The sequence below is a fragment of the Globicephala melas genome, chromosome 11 (genome assembly GCF_963455315.2).
Source record: "Globicephala melas chromosome 11, mGloMel1.2, whole genome shotgun sequence".
Lineage (NCBI taxonomy): Eukaryota > Metazoa > Chordata > Mammalia > Artiodactyla > Delphinidae > Globicephala > Globicephala melas.
The window spans coordinates 92,884,891-92,902,798 of NC_083324.2; the positions used below are offsets into that span (position 1 = coordinate 92,884,891).

The following is a 17,908-nucleotide window of genomic DNA, read 5'->3' on the forward strand; positions in this document are numbered from 1 at the left end:
CTGGTCTTATATGGGTCTGTGATTATTAATATGAGTTAATACATGTTAAGAGCTTAGATAAGTAAATGGCACATAAGTGATATATGTGTCGATGAACTAAGATTAAATCAGGCAAAGATGATGTCTGTTTAAAATTCACTAAGAATGTATCTTTTATAATTATTTTGCATAAGAGTAACATATACTTAGGGCAATCATTCAAATGCAAAGAAAGGAATACGATGAAATGCAAGCCCTCCTCCTTCATCTAACTACAATACTCAGTTCTGTTCCCCAAAGCCCACTACACTCCTAAATGTTTCTTCCATATTTTTGCAGAAAAAAATTTTATTCAGAAACCAACATGTCTACGTATAATCTGTCCAGTATTCAGTACAGTATTATTAAGGGAAATTTGCTAAGAGTAAGTTTTAGGTGCTCTCATCACACACACAGAAAAATGGTAACTGTATGAGTAGGTGATATGTTAATTAGCTTGACTGAAATAATCATTTCATTACATGTGTATCAAATCATGTTGTACAACTTAAATATATATAACTTCTATTTAAAAATAAAATTAAAAAGATGAAATACAGAAGTAAAAAAATAAAATTATCATGAATAAGATCACAACACACCTACTGTTCTGCACCTCACCTGGCTTTTTACACTTAACCGTCCATCTTAAGGTTCTCCCCGTATCTGAAGATATGTACCTTAGGCTTTTTTTGTGGCTCACTGGCACTTTGTGTAGAAAGACCATGATTTATATAACCAGCCCTCCACCGACGACATTTGTCTTGTTTCCAGTTTTCTGATACAATGCACAATCTGTAATGAACAGCCTTGCACATCCATCTTACTGCAAGCACACATGTAGGTTAAATCCCTGGAAACGTGTGACTCCTTCTGGGCATGCTCCTCCTCAAATCTGTAACTTTGCGGCATCTTCTGTCTGGAATGTTCTTCCTGCCTCACCATCCTCTGTTCGGAGGATGAATTGTAAGGTCAAGGGTAAGTGCATTTAAAATTTTGATTACTTGGGCTTCCCTGGTGGCACAGTGGTTGAGAGTCTGCCTGTCAATGCAGGGGACACGAGTTCAAGCCCTGGTCCGGGAAGATCCCACATGCCGCAGAGCAACTAGGCCCGTGAGCCACAACTACTGAGCCTGCGCGTTTGGAGCCTGTGCTCCGCAACAAAAGAGGCCATGATAGTGAGAGGCCCGCGCACCACGATGAAGAGTGGCCCCCGCTTGCCACAACTAGAGAAAGCCCTCGCACAGAAACAAAGACCCAACACAGCAAAAAAAAATAAAATTAATAAACTCCTACCCCCAACATCTTAAAAAAAATTTTTTTTTTGGTTACTTTTACCGAACTGTCCTCTAGAAAGCTTGCACTGACTGATTCATCCTTCCACCAACAGTGTATGGGAGTGGCTGTTTCCCAACCTACTCTTGCACCTGCTGACACAGCGTGGTCATCACTTTCTTTTATCTTTGCCAAAATCATAAGCGAAAAATGGTAGTATCTCACTCGTGTCAATTTGTGTTTATTTATGAGTGCGAGTGATATATTTTTATATTTATGGGGCATTTATACTTTTCTTTGATTTGCTAGTTATTTCCTTTGCCAATTTGTTTTAAATTGAAAATATGAACTGTGCTTAAAACCCTGCTTAAAACCTTTAATGGTGACCCACTGCCTATAGGATAAGGTCTGGAATCCCTAACATATGGTCTGGTCCCTTCTAAGCCTCCTCTCTCATGTACTTGTTACCCATGCCTCAAAATTGACGGTCTAGTAACACCCAGTTGCTTGTGGTTCCGAGTCTGCATCATTTCAACTTCAGTCAAGACTCACGGGGTGACTGGTTGAAGGAATTCCAATTTTCATACAATTCACCTTAGATAAAGAACTATTATGAAACTTCCAACAATTTCTTGGCGTATTTTCTGTTTCTTATTAATCCTATTATCAGAGGCCATTTATAAATAATACGTCTGTCATGGTTTCTGCTGGTTTACACTGGTGATGATATCTAGATACCTTCCAGCTGGCTCTCACTAAATTCTCACTGAAGTTCAATCATTTGATGGGGAAAATGTTCAACTACAAGTGGATTGCAACATTCACACCAGGAGTTTAAAATTAACCATAAAAGAAGAAATTAGTCCAAACAGAGGCCAAAGATCACAAGAGCTTCCCCGAGGGCCACTCTGCACAGACTGTCCCATGCTGGAATATCCTAGACATCCCAGTCTACTCCTCCCTGCTTGATTTCTCACTGACCACACTTAGAACTAACCACTACACATCCCTATATTCCAGCCCTGCTGCGGGTGAAGTCATTACCCTCCACATCACATTACAACCTTTCTGGAATGCAAGGGCCAAAAAATATTTACCCCCAACGTGCTCCAGAACCAATTTTCTACCCTAAAGACAAAAGTACAAAGGAAAGAAATGCTACAAACACAGATGTCTGTGGCAGGGTTATTTATAACAACACACACCCAAGGGAATATTTTACAGTCATTAGGAAGGTGACTTGGCTATGAGCAAGAGTTCTACTCCAACGTAACATTAAGTTAAAAAATTAAAATGAGAGCGAGATCAAATTATATTTATGTAATAGGGAAGAACAAATCTGACTCCATATTAGATGTTTCTTTTACTTTAACCTTTGTATTCTATTGCTTTTGCTTTTAGTTAAGAATGTTGCTTATAGCCTGAAATATACAGGAGAGCCCATTCTCAAGGCTGTGACCTTTAAGGATATAACACTTTTCCATTCATATAGAGATAAAAAGTTGCAGAACAGAGAATAGTATTTGTCTTGTTAGAAGTTTACAGGACCTACTTAGACAGCTAAAAGAACAAAGGATTTCTACACCAGGAATTTTGCAACAACCAACCACACCCCTCCCTCACCTTGCCTTTAAAAATGTTTTGCTGAAACCCTAAAGGAGTTCAGGGTTTTGGGAGGCACGAGTCACCCATTCTCCTTGCACGGCCCTGCAATAAACCTTTCTGTGCTCCAAACTCTGACTTTTCAGTTTGTTTGGCCTCACTGTGTGTCGGGCACACGAAGCTGAGTTATGTTTTGATTTCATCTATGTGAAGTCACTATGAATGAATGTAAGCAGATATGTATAATGATCATAATTTGTCAGCATGCAAGGATGAAGGGTGAATTTTCTATTTTCAAGCTTTAATGGAATCCTTTTATTTAAAAAAAAACACCTCAAGTTTTCTTATTTAGAATCTAGATACAAAATTATGACACTAATTACCTTACATGGGGAGGCAGTTTGTGGTAATACCATAACATGACTCTTTCTCTTTTTAGAGATATTTATATATCTACGGTTAGCATTCAACACACAAGAGCCCAGTTGTCTTTACAAAACAACCAGAAACTGATGTGACTACAGCCATCATGGAAGGCCCATTATCATGGGTATCTCTGTAAATATCGACCTGACCCAAATCTATCAAGTTTCAGTCATTCATGAGGCAGGCAAGAACGATCCTCATTGTAATGGCAAATTTTCTGTTAATAAATCTTTCCAGCTGTCCATGCACGAAACAGAGTTTTGTGCTACAGTGGAGAAACTGTATAACTTTTTTTTCACTTAGGAATATATTATTATAAAATGATGTTGTAAAATGACAGTTCATAGTTGCTTCACAGAATCTTCATAGAAACACCTGGAACTGTAATTACCATGCTGCTCAAACTACCTCATTAAACAACCCCTTCCCAGAGGCTGGGAAGCATTTAAAGGCCCTTTTCACGTGCGCCCTTGACAACCAGGTGCAGTGGTAGGAGGCAGCTTCCTACAATTTCAGAGCCTTTCACGGCTCCCAAGAAGCCAGAGAACATAAATCCTGGTACTATGGAACAAAGCAGCCTTTCCAAGGACACGAAGACGTTGCTATGCCACAGAAGAGACATTCATTCTCTTTAGAAACTCACGCTTGGTTATTGGAGGACAAAAATAGACTAAATGTTACAACAGTCTTCTATGCCGAAATCACATCTGCATCTGAACATCATCAGCCCTCCTCTCTTCTACTCCACAAAGACCTCTCAGAGCATCGCTTCATTATAACTCACTGGGACGAGACAGGAAAGTCCTCTGTGGTATTTGAGGTTATCACCCAGGTCCTCCCTCCCCAGGTCAGACTGCCACTCAAGGCCGGTTCTCGGTACACAATGCTTTCTTTCATTCATATGATTTCATGAATACCTCACCCAGTTTATATTCTATTCACGCATCGCCCCCACTCTAACTCACCCCTGGGCTAACCAAAAGAAGAAGGAAGACCTTTAAAACTGACCTTCAGAAACAATTTGAATCATGTGTGGGCTGTGTATTCTCTTATTAAGGTTACTTGATATTTGTTTTAGGCAAACAAGCCCCAAATCATAATTGATTCACTGCCTAATGTCATTCCTCTATCTCCTACAACTTTACGAGGAAACCAACACCACCACAAATCAACCAACACATAAAAGAAATCATTTTTTTAAAAGACACGTTCATATACATCATAGAGGTATTGTTCTCTGCCTGAGAAATGCCAGCATTAATCACTGAACACCAAGTCTTATTTCCAATATTATTTTGTCTTCTTAATGGGATCTGCTTTCTGAATTCAAGTGTGTTTAATATCTGTCTACCTAGATATACATACATCGTAACCTTTTCACTCTTTCTGCTTCCAAGTCACGTGTAACGGTGAAATTTCCGAGCAAAGCCTAGAAGACTTCGGTGTGAGACGGGCTTGCATTCATATCGTTTAGGGCTTTACCACTGACCAGCCAAGGGACCCTGGGAAGTTACTAGCCCTAAGCCTTATTATCTTTATGTATAAAACAGATATTCGGAGTAATTGCCCAGGACTGTTAAGGCTGTGAGAACTATATCGAAGTTCATTCAGTATCTGCCATGCAGTGGGCACCCAGCTATCCCCTACTACCACTGTTATTACTAGTGGTAATATGTTATTATTGTGTTTACAGTGAATAAAGTCCAAGGGAAAAGGTCAAAGAATTCCGGGGAAACACAGAAGGTGAATCTCTACAGGCAGACTTCAGAGACACTGTGGTTCGGTTCCAGATCTCTACAATCAAGCAAATATCACAGTCAAGCAAGCCACATACATTTTTTTGGTTTCCAAGGGCAAATAAAAGTTACGTTTACATTATACTGTAGTCTATGAAGTGTGCAATAGCATTCTAAGAAACAACATACATACTTTAATTTAAAGATACTTTATCGCTAACCGTCATCTGAGCCTTCAGCGAGTCGATCCCTGATCACCATAACAAATAATAAAAAAGTTTGAAATATTGCACAAATGACCCAAGTGTGACACAGAGACAGGAAGTGAGCAAATGCTGTTTAAAAATGGTGCCGATAGACTTGCTGGACACAGGGTAGCCACAAACCTTCAACCTGCAGAAAATGCATCATCTTCAACACGCAATAAGGCGAAGCATGATGAAACGAGGCGTGGTTATATATTAAAGCGATAGTCGTGAGAGAAGAGTGCACACTGCAATTGGACTGAATAAGGAACTACAATAGATGCTTGATTTCCAGTGTCCCCAAAGTGAATGATGATTCAGAGAGTCAGGGTGCTTCCGGACTGGAAGCCTGTTAGGGCAGAAATGAGGCATTTGGTGCACACATGCTTATTTAGGTGATGGTGGGAAGGTCCAGCCAAGGGCTAGCGTCAGGGCAGAGGCTGAACCTGCCACCAGAGATCTGAGTCCACTGCCACCATATCGATGGAGCCAGCAAATGACTAAGAATGTAATGGACTCAGGAGACATCAGAGCTTCAGATGGGACAAATGAGTGCTCCCAGAAGGAAAGGGGAGGAGAAGAATGAGAAGGGAAAGGACGCGAGGAAGAAGCATAAAGAAAGAAGAATGTGGTGAGCCCAGCCGGGAAGCGCTCAGGGCCAGTGGAGCATGGCCGTCAGGGCTGGTCCAGGGAGAGGTGGCAGCAGAGCGTGAGGTGTGCTCCTGGAGGGCCTGGAGGTGGGGAAGGCATCGTGCTTGCTGGCCTGGGAGCTGACCAGGGTCACAGACAAGAACCGCGGGGAGAGGTGTCGAAGGAAGACAGAATCCATGATTAGCCAAAGAAACTGGCCCTGGGACAAAATTTCCGATCAAGACACCCAGCAGAAGTGCGGGAGAGGAGAGAGACACACAATATGAGGGCTGGGAACAAAGAAATTTACTTCTGTAACTATGCTAAGGGACTCAACCACCATTAATGGATTCCACTGAAATGGCAGGCAGTTGAGGGCTGTCTGAATGTTTTTATGAGTCTCAGTACCGACGGCTCTTTCCACTACGCCTTGCAAGTTAACTGGTACTTCTACTGTGTTTGCAGAACAGAACTGGCCTCAGGGTCTGCAACTTATGTCCATGTGGCTTTAGCGTCTCCATTCTCCCCACCTTGCCTGGCACGGGCCCACCTCGCGCTTATTATCCTGGCAGAAATAGTAATGGCATCTCATTTTACTGTCAAAGATGCCCAGGTCTGGAAAATAAAGCACACGGTATCCTGCCTACGTCTTTCTCTACTTTTGAGCATTCTGACTTGCCACAGAGATCTGATTTTCAGATTACATGCTCGTTGTTTTTTCCCCCCAGAACACCTCTTCATACATCAGTATTTTTGCCTACGATGCAGCAAAGGAAAAACAGGATGAAGCACTTCCTCAGGGGCCACTGTGTGTGTCCACTTAATTGTAAATTCTTAGAGAAGAGGAAATACTTTAGTGACCTAACTTGTTGGTACCTAGGAAAACACGGCGTAAACTCCAGCTTGGTGGGATTGTACGATGTGTCTAAAAGCAAACTCCTACACCCAGTACCTGAACAAACATTCCCAAAATCTAAGAGGAGCTCATAAGAATTGTCATCTGAGAGACACACACACCATCCAAAAACTGAAACTATGAAATAAGAAGTCTTTTGTTCCTCTTGGATGTTTGCTTACTTTTTAATGCATTTCTAAAAAAGAAATAATGGTAGATAAAACTTACAAAAAATTTACTACATGTGAGGTATGATTCTAAGAGCTTCCACAACTAATTTTTTTTTCCACCCTCACAGCTTTAGGAAGTGTCAGTTTTATTCCTATTTTAGCTGAGGGAACTGAACTCAGACAGTACAAATAACCTGCCTGAGAGAGCTCAGCAGTCAGGCTGTGGGGTCTGTGCCCTAACCAGTGGTCCACACGACCTCCTCACATAGAACTCCAGATTATCTTGGAAGTCAGTGGCCAAGCAGACACCTTATGACAAATGCTGTAAGGCCTGTGTCCTTTCAGAATCAGTTCTGCAAATGTCTAGCCCTAAATCTAGCACCTGCTCCAGAGGTCTGCGTGGTCACTGTCTGCTTACCTAATCCATGCATCTTTTGTTTCTATGTACCAAATAGCAGAAAGACATCTTGTTCTACTGCAAACATAAATGTAATGGTTTTGAATGGTATTTGTTTGCAGCCAGTCTCAATTTATTCTTTCTTAGCCATTCAACAAACAGGAAGTGTCTGTGGTATACATGGCATTGAACTAGATACTGTATGATACAAAGATGGGTAAGCTGTTAACCCCTGCCTCTAAGGGCATTCAAGAAAGACGTTAGGACCTCCAGGGTTGGTGCCTATTGATGCGATTCTCTTCCTTCACATTTCAGCTTTCTAGAGATAAGTCAGAAAAGGAAAGTGTCCTGTCACATCACTGTTCAGTGCAGATGAATGATACGTTTTAAAGCATCTGAATTATGAGTTCCCACACTCATGGACCCAAAACACAATGTACGTGATAAGATTCCAGGTTAAGTTCAAGTTCCAACTCTTCCATTTCTAACTGGAAAGTATTTAGCTGCGCTAAGCCTCAGTTTCTTCACCTGCCAAATGGGCTTAATAACACTATGTAGGTCTGTTGTGAAAGTAAAGTAATAACGCCTGGACAGGGTCATGCACGTGTCACATTCACAGAAAACCCAACAGATTATAGCAACTGCTGTTGTTGTTGTCAGTATAAAATTGTAAAAGCAGTCTACCTGGAAAGAAGGGAATAAGGAGCACCTGCAGTTTTCTTAGACCTCAACAATGGAGGTAGCTGGCTTCCAATACTGGCACCCAATGAACCATGCTCCTGGCACTCACACCCTTGTTTCGTTTGCTCCAACAATGAGTCTGGGCTGCTCCTGTGACTTGTTTTAAGCAACAGAATACTGCAAATGGGATACTGCGCCAATTCTGGACTTGAGTCTTAACGGGCCTGGCAGCTTCTACTTTCACATTCTTGGGGGCCCTGAGTCATCCTGCTGGAGAGACCACGGGAAAAGACCACACGGACTGGCACTGAGAATGCCTGGAGGAGAGAGGCCTACAGCTCTCCCCATGGCCTGGTTAGTCTCCAAATGACTCCAATCCCATCTGCCTGCAAACACGTGAGAGACCCCAAGCGACACCAGCTGAGCAACCACCCAGCTGAGCCCAGTCACAGAACATAATACAACTGAGTTTGTCGCTTTAAGCCACTAAGTTTGGGGGTGTTTGGTCCCATAGCAACAGATAACCCAAGCAACAGTGCTGCCCAAATAACCTGACCTGTGAACAGCTCTGAGAAACTGAAAAGCATTCGTGGATGATGGCAAGTTCTTCCAAGGCCGGGACCTTCCAGCTTATGCTTCAATCACTGTCCTTACCTCTCCCCTTTCAGACCTATTAAACAGAGGACCTCAACAGTACGGTTGGCTGGCCACCGCATTCGGGTACCCGCTACATCAGGTGCTCTACTTAATGCTGGGGGACAGAGAGGCAAAGGCAGGATCGCTGTCATCAAGGACCATATAGTCTTGACATGCAAGCAAAGAGTGTTGGATAACATGCACTTTGAGAGGTAACAATGATATCTTTACAATCCCCACTCCGGGAGGGTGCCGATTCCCACAACCTTTAGCCTGTACCTCCTAGAGATGTCCTTTAAAAATAGGGCCTCTACACTTCCCTCGTGGCTCAGTGGTTAAGAATCCACCTGCTAATGCAGGGGACATGGGTTTGAGCCCTGGTCCGGAAAGATCCCACATGCCACAGAGCAACTAAGCCCATGCGCCACAACTACTGAGCCTGTGCTCTAGAGCCTGAGAGCCACAACTACTGAGCGCTCGTGCCACAACTACTGAAGCCCACGTGCCTAGAGCCCATGTTGAGTGGCAAGAGAAGCCACCGCAGTGAGAAGCTCACGCACCAACATGAAGAGTAGCCGCGCTCGCCATAACTAGAGAAAGCCCGTGCGCAGCAACAAAGACACAACGCAGCCAAAAATAAACAAATAAAATAAATTCATTAAAAAAATAATAAAAACAGAAGAAAAAAACTCTTAAAAAAATAGGGCCTCTAAGTCTACTTTGCCTTCTAACCTCTAGATGTTCCCTTTGTGAGTCATGATGGATACGCAGGTAAGAAGATTCTGTGCCTGTCCATGCTCATTCTTTTTTTTTTAAAGAAACTGAGTTTTCCAATCGTACAAAGAGAACTGTGATCCAGCCAGGTGCTGAAAGCTACACAACTTGATGATTTCTTATTAAGATCAGATGCTCAACAGTGCTCTGATTATTTGCATGTCTTTCTCCTAGTCATGAGACTTGTCATCACTGAAAAATGCGTGGAAATACAGTTATTTGGCCTCACAGTCGCTGCGCTGGTGTTTCTATTCCCCTTGGAATGCCAAAGCCATGTTAAGGTGAACTCTGCATCTTGACACAATCCAACCAATCTCAAACAAAAAAACACCTCCCTCAAGTTCTACCCCCTTCTGGTGATTACTCTGTACTTCTCCTTCTCCCTCCCAGACGAACTCCTTAAAAGAAGTAGTCTGCTTCCTCAAGTCTCACTCACACCATAACCATATGCTTTCTAAACTCCCAGCCACGCAGCTTCCCGAAACTGTTCTCCCCAAGGGCACCAGTAATGAGTTGTCACTGAACGCTCCAGACACTTCTCAGTCCTGACCATCTTGCCGGGACCTGGCAGAGTGGACCCTCCTCCTTTCTTGAACTCTCTCCTGCTCCGGTCAGGAGATACCAATGGCCCCCTCCTGGTTTTCCTCCTAATTCTCTGGCGGGCCTTATCTGCCTTCCCTGTAGACTCTGCTGCTGCCTGTGTTCATAACTTGCAGGTCAGTGGTCCTCAGGGGGCTGCCACAACCCCTCTTTGCTTCCCATGTCAAATTCTCCTTTGGAGTTTTCATCCCATGGCTTCAACAAATATCCCTCCAACTGGGGTATCTTGGAACCACATGAAAGCCAGCATGCCCCCAAATAAAAGCTCATTTTGCCCATAAACCCGATGTAGTATGTGGTACCTCCATCCATCTAACGGCAGGTCACTGCTCAGAGAGAAACAAGAGCGTGGTTCTTATTCTTCCTTTATCCTCCACATCCAACCTGTAATCACGTCCTGCTCATTCTATCTCCTAAATATCCCTTGCAACTGTTCACAGCCTGTAGCTCCTAATGCCACTCTTTTAGCCTAGGTTATCTTCATCTCTCCCCAACAGTAATAATTAACCACCTGCTAACCAGTTTCCTTGTTGCCAGAATCAACAGACACACTTAATATTCCGTTGGATGTGACAGCAACGAGGTATCTTCTTAATTCTCTCACAAGTAAATTTTCTCTCATTACAGACACAAATATATGGAAGAAGTTATATTAACAACTTGAAAATAACATTGGGTACCACTCCAAACTCTTCCCATAGCATAGAGAATGATCTTTCAGAAAGGCAAGTCTTCTGATAGCTTCATTAGGGTAATGCATCAGGATAAAGCCCAGACTCCACGACGTTCTACTAAGAACCTTTATGAGCAGACCCTTGCCCACCTCTTCAACCTCATCTCTCAGTACTCTGTACTCCTCCCTGCCCAACAGTCCTTTCCAAACCACAACCTCTTTCCAAGCTATAGATTGTCAATCTCTCCTCCTCTCTTTTCCAGGTTTTCTTACATCCTGTTCTTTCCACTGGGAGAGAAGACTTCCACACATTCACTGCCTAATTCCTTGGTTAAACATTCATTTCTCTAGGAAACCTTTCCTAGTAAGTTATAGCTCAGTTGGGTTTGTCTCCTTTGAGTTCCTGAAGCCCCTGCGCGTCTTCTGTTGCTTATACTTTGTTGTGAGTATTGGCTTAACTACCTGTTTTTCCCTCAAGACCATAACCTTTGGGAGATGTCTGTCTGCACTGTTACCTTTTTTTAGCGAAGGTGGCAGTGCTTGGCAAATACATAAGCGCACCATGCCACGTGGGTATCGTTTCTGAACTCCCTACGGTTTACAGAAGTCTGAAATCCTAACCTCTGGCCAGGTAGATATCCTCAGCCCACCCCACACTCCTTGCTTTCCATTCTCCAGCCACTGGTCATCCTTGCTTTCCTAGCTGGCTGACCCCTGCTTCTTCCACCACAGGGCCTTTGCACATGCTGTTTCTGCTACCTGGAAGGCTAATTTTCTAAATTCCTACGCCTCCTTCACATCCCAGCTCAAACTTCTCTTTCTTAGGAAAGTTTCCCTACTCCCTCAAGCCCCGCCCCCTCATTCTTTCAAGTAGCTTCCCTTCACTGTCCTTATCACAGCTGTGATCTTAACCTTTACTCTTGTAATTTGACTGTCTCTCCAGAGACACCGTGCATGCCATGAGCTCACCGACAAGGTCCAGTTTCCGCTCGCAGTCATACTCCCACGGCCAGTTTCAGTAAGTGATAGGCACTCCGGAAGAGGTTTTTATTTTTAATTTTTTTGCTCAAGGCCCTAGGGGTGCAGGAAAGCTTAGAAGCACAAAGCGAATTTTGGCACGTTGTAGACTTCCAGGGCCAACTCTCGCAGCTTATGATTTTCTTTCAAGAGGAAATAAAAGCATAACTGGGTGGCGTCTTCACAGCTTATTCCTGCCAGTTCTGCTTTTCTATAAATACAATCCTCATTTCCAAGGAATCTGGGTAAGATGGCTGCAGCTGACTATTTTGGGGAGGCCCTGTCGATTCTATTTCAGAGTGGATGTTGTCATCTGTCTTTGCTCCTGGGGCAGGTGTGGAATGTGTCGTGGACCCCTGTCGCTGATTCTACAGAAGAAGTTGGACATGTCAGGCTAATTGCTTCACAGGCCCTGGACAGAGCCTCTGAGGACAGGCTGAAAGGCATGTTGAGATCTCCCGAGGACCCATTATTTTATGTTCTATCCATTACTGTTTTACTCCTACTGTCGTGTGATGCTTCTGAGAGAAGCTTTTTGTCCTGTAGTGTTTTCTCCACCAGAGTTCAGTGCTGAAGGCCGTTTAAGGACACCAGCCTCCAGCTTACAATAGGAAGATGTCTGAGCAGCATGGGACGTGGAGATCGGTCTTTGAAAAATTCATGTAATTGTTGATGCCAAAGTTAAGGAAAATGTTGACATCATAATTTTCCAATGTAGTTTTCTTATTGCTACCATGACTTACAAAGCAAGATTTCTGGGTGCACCTTTGAAAATGCTGCATACACAGGCACATACATCCTGTAACTTGAGTTACAGTAAGACTACAGTATAGCTAATTCCGGCAAATTATAAAGGTAACTAACTCACTGTGGAAATAATAACAGGCCAAGTATGCATTGTAATCATGTAACCTTTCATGTAATCAAGAAAGCACACAACTTTAAATACAAATACATAATATAAATGTAATATCTGGACTTATTCTTTGTATTTAAAATTGTGGAAATTATTGTACATATGAAAGGACATTACAGACACACACATATAAGACAAGTAAATGCATAACAGCTAAAATTGGCCAACCAATTAATACTCCCACAGTCAACCCTCTTGTATATTTAATATTTGACTCTTATCCACACATAGGAAAGTCTGCACTTCAAAGTACTATTTGAACATATATATAATTTATCATGCTAAACATCCTTAAATTGTCAGTATTTTTCTCCTTGGAGCTAAAAACTAGCACAGAAAGTCTCTCCTTATTTCCAAAAATAAGGAATAATATTTCTGAATCCAGTTAAGAACAAAGGATACTACAGTGTAAACCACTGGTTTTAAAAAACCTAGAATAGCTTGTTATATCATATAACCATCCATCACAATATACGGATATGCTCTAGTCTATCCTCTATTTTCTCTAATTCAGGAGCTGAATATGTCTCTTTAAAATAAAACCACATACAAAAAAATAAAATACAATAAAACCACATACAAATATGGCATTTGGTTGCCAAATTAATCAGTTTGGCCCTCGAGATCACAAGAACTTGCTAAGAATAGTTAATAATAGGATTAAAGCTGCAACTTTGCCTGTCTCATGTTTTAATTCTTTCCCTCAAAAGTTTTAAATGAAAACATTTTCAGACTTTTAATGGTTCATGAGTGGTTTGATGCCACTGTACTTGCACCCATCAAAGGACAAGTTCTCCAACATCTTTTTTTTTTTTTTTGGCTGCATTGGGTCTTCGTTGCTGCGTGCGGGGCTACTCATTGCAGTGGCTTCTCTTGTTGCAGAGCACGGGTTCTAGGTGCGTGGGCTTAAGTAGTTGTGGCAGGCGGGCTCAGTAGTTGTGGCTCGTGGGCTCTAGAGCACAGGCTCAGTAGTTGTGGCGCACAGGCTTAGTTACTCTGTGGCACGTGGGATCTTCCCGGACCAGGGCTTGAACCTGTGTCCCCTGCATTGGCAGGCGGATTCTTAACCACTGCATCACCAAGGAAGCCCTCCGACACCTTAAAAAGTCTGCACGACGGTTCAGGTGCCATTTCACATGAGAAGCACCAGACCTTCGCCCTGTGGTCTTGCCAAATGGACTACGCAAAGCTCTGGAATGCCAGGAGGAAATGCATCTGCCACCGTCATGCGGGAATTCATGCTGACAAATGGCAACTATTTAAATGGATGTGGGTATTATTACAAACCATTTTCATAGCAGAGTCAGGAAGACCATCGTAAAGGAACTTGTGGAATCTTTTTTTTTTTTTTTTTGCGGTATGCGGGCCTCACTGTTGTGCCCTCTCCCGTTGCGGAGCACAGGCTCCGAACGCGCAGGCTCAGCGGCCATGGCTCACGGGCCTAGCCGCACCGCGGCATGTGGGATCTTCCCGGACCGGGGCACGAACCTGCGTCCCCTGCATCGGCAGGCGGACTCTCAACCACTGCGCCACCAGGGAAGCCTGGAACTTGTGGAATCTTTATTGTTATTTTTTCCAGTGCTTACAGAACATTCCCTTCTTCTTTCCTGTTCACATGTCTTACCCCTCACTCTGCCTGAAAATATATTTCATTTAGATTTCTCCTCTCCAAGGCCATGATGTAAGTGCCCTATTCTGTTTCGCTCTTAGGGGACACAGAGGAGTCATCCATTAGAGTTTCCCTTGCACGTAAATCTCTCAGTAGTGTTTACAAATACGTAAGCGACGTACACATTTTATGCCACCTTAACAAGTCTGTACAATGACCAAAAGGGAGAATGCAGTCAGGTGAAGAGTGGGGTGTAGTCAGGTAAATGTCAGCGGCGTGACAATTTAGAAATTCATGGAATTCGGAGGTTCACTGTAATCTCAGGAATGAACAAATTATATACAGCCACAGGGCACTGAGGTTTCCATCTCAGAAACAGTCAGAAAGCACGAAACTGGGGATGTCTACCATGAGAACTGTTTCAGATTCCAACTTTCCTATGTTTGTTCTTCTCTTTCATTCCCCAAAGCAGCTAGCATGAAAATTCTCAGATTTGTGGACGAGTATTCATGTACAAGAAGCAGATCATCGCCTATTTCACAGTTTAGACGTGAGCCAAAGCGGGGAGAGGACCAAGAAACAGAGGAGGTGATGATTCTGAGGAAGAGGGAGAACAGGCTGAATTTTTGAGGACACAGAGGACGAAGGAAATAAAAGCCCCAGAGTATCCCTGGAATGACCCGGGTACCAAAATCAGGACAAAACAAACAAAAAGAATCTGCACGGCTCCTCCATCACCTCATGTCAAACCCGACAGGGTCAAATCAGAACTCTTCACGTTTCTTTCCCTATACATCTCCCTCTGCAATACTCTTACTTATTAAAAAATACCCACATAACGTGCCGCCATAAACACCCCACAAACACTAAGTCATGTAAGGTACTATTTTCACCCCTATCTTACAGGTGGGAAACAGGTACAGAGTTAAATTGAGCAAGGTCATGCAGCCACCAAGTTTCAGAGCTGGGACTTGAACTCATACAGTCTGACTCCAGAGTCTGTGCTCTTCACACCCCTGCCACGCTGACTTTACCCAGATTCCTTTGCCGTCCACTCGGCTATGAACTATATAGTTATCTTTGTCATTACAATGATGCTTCGCTTACTCAAGCTTTTGTCTCCATGAAATAACCTATTCCTATCTGCCAATAACCATATATAACTTACTTTCTGCTCCTGTGTTGATTTTTATGGGAGCAGGGAAAATAAGGATGAAAAATGAGAAATGGACTGTCGACGCTAGAATGAAAGCATACAGGTATGGGAAAGGTGGAGTTCTAAGTTCAGCTATTTATAGATCAAATAGAAGTGGTGGTTTTATAAATTGCAAAGCAACAACCAACAACCTGAGCCATGAGAACACACATAGGACCTAAAAGCCAATCTCCATCATTCTGAAGGATCACTAAACACAAGAGCAAGCCTAAGGCTGGATTCTCTTCCTTTGGTTCCGACAGCCTAGGGTAATTAAATTCTACGAATGAACGTACAGAGCTGAAGAAAACAAACGCCCGATGAGAAACAAAGGAAAACATAACCTTACCTGCAGACGTGTGTTTGAACTTTTCACTCTTCTTCTTCCTCCATTTCCAAGGCTTGAAAATCCTTCCCAGGTTGGCAAACTTACTCCTCCTCCGGATGGGTGGGGTGTGGGTACCCGGGACAAGGGAGTCAGATCGCATTGCCGCCAGCCTCTCCACTTCCTCAGCTTGTTTTCCCGAGAAAGAGATGGAAAAGAGCGAGAGAAGGAAAAGTGTTAAAATGGGAGCCTCACAGATGGCCAATGCTTGCCATGGTTACAGATGACAGAAACCACATGACCCAACTTCCGTTTCTCTTTCTGCCTTTTGGAATGGAAGTCCTACCAACGTGTTCTAAAGGCTGGTGACAGTCAGCCCAACCCTAGGAATCTGGAAAACCCCAACCAAATTTGCCCAGCCTTCACCTAGGCTTGAGCAAAAGGATGAGGTGTTGGAGGAGGAACAGAGCGCCCCTGACCCATCGGAGCCTCCCCTACGAGGCAGGGACAGGGCATCCAAAGAGTCAAATGACAGTGTAGCTACTGGCCCAGCAATTTCTCAAATAAGACTTGACAGATGCCATCACTATAACACCGTCAGCTGAGAAAAGAGGAGGGAGAAAACATTTATCAACCGTCTATTCCAGCGCCAACATCTCCACCACCCACAATGCTCTTTCCTACAACCATGCTTCACCCAGACCTGCAGAAGTACTAGCATCTACTGAACGAGTGCCTCCGCCTTAAAATCCACTGACCGTGTTTAGAAACACTTACACTTCATAAGATTTTACAATTGCCACAATTCGTTTAGGTCTTTTTGTTCCTGGTGCTTTGCTTTAATAAAAAAAAAATTCCTGTAAATTGAGAGTTGAGCGTGACATTAGGTACCATCTAGCCTAATCCCAACAGCTTGACGTTTTGAGGACATGAAGACCTTCAAACTCATAATGCCCAGGGGACCCTTTCTTAAGGGCCACAAGCACTCTGACCGCTTATCACTTGGAATAAAACTCTTTTCCAACGTACATGAGCATCTATAGATCTCAGTGAGGTAAAGAGGCCCCAACTTGAATTTTTATGACAGGCATAATCTGAGAAAATAACCTCCTTGGCGAAATCAAGGCAGGTGGGAGGGACTTGCCGTTCCAGAAAGTCCAATTACATCTAGAGCTGCGGCCAATCCAGAACCACTCTGCTGGGCCTCTTGACACCATCCTTCAGAAAAATTTCTTGGACTTTGCAACACAGTCTGTTCTTGGAATCTCGATCTTACAGCCTGATGTTCTACCTGCTACCATCCAATATGGTTTTAACCAGGAGATTCAATCATTCAACAGATACATATGGAACCCTCAACCACATGCCGGGCCATGTGCAATGGTGACAGATGACGACAGGTTGGCAAAGGCTCCTGGGCAAGACGGAAAGGAAGTAGATGAATCTGAGTGACATCTGGGAAGCCAGGAGTCAACAGGACCTGGGACTGACTGGGTGGATGAGGGAGAGGAGGCAGGTCATTCCTGATGGCCACATTCACATCGGCGGAGTGGCCCCCTTCATTCATGGAAGCTGGGAACATGGGGGACATAAATTGGGCGGGGGAAGGCAGTAACGATTTGGACGTATTGCATGGCGAAGGCACTTTGAACTTTTTTTAAATTAATTAATTATTTATTTATTTTTGACTGCGTTGGGTCTTCATTGCTGCGCACGGGATTTCCCTAGTTGCGGCGAGCGGGGGCTACTCTTCGTTGTGGTGCGCGGGCTTCTAATTGCGGTGGCTTTTCTTGTTGTGGAGCACGAGCTGTAGGTGCACGGGCTTCAGTAGTTGTGGCACACGGGCTCAGTGGTTGTGACTCGCGGGCTCTAGAGCACAGGCTCAGTAGTTGTGGTGCACAGGCTTAGTTGCTCTGCGGCATGTGGGATCTTCCTGGACCAGGGCTCGAACCCGTGTCCCCTGCATTGGCAGGCGGATTCTTAACCACTGCGCCACCAGGGACGCCCGCTTTGAACTTTTGACTTGACGTGGTTCAATGAATGGGTAATCCCCTCTTTTCAATCACTGTCTTAAGTGACCACTTAATA

At 43.6% G+C, this 17,908-nt stretch overlaps 1 protein-coding gene across 9 annotated transcripts in view; it reads right to left on the reverse strand.

Annotated features, from left to right (window-relative positions):
* Positions 1–17,908, reverse strand: part of PHACTR1 (phosphatase and actin regulator 1) — a 539,914-nt gene that overhangs the window by 188,741 nt on the left and 333,265 nt on the right. For all 9 annotated transcript variants that reach the window (XM_060308258.1, XM_060308257.1, XM_060308254.1 and 6 more), the window contains one exon: positions 15,845–16,009. In XM_060308258.1, the coding sequence (XP_060164241.1) occupies positions 15,845–16,009 (165 nt within the window). The remainder of the gene's footprint in view (positions 1–15,844; positions 16,010–17,908) is intronic.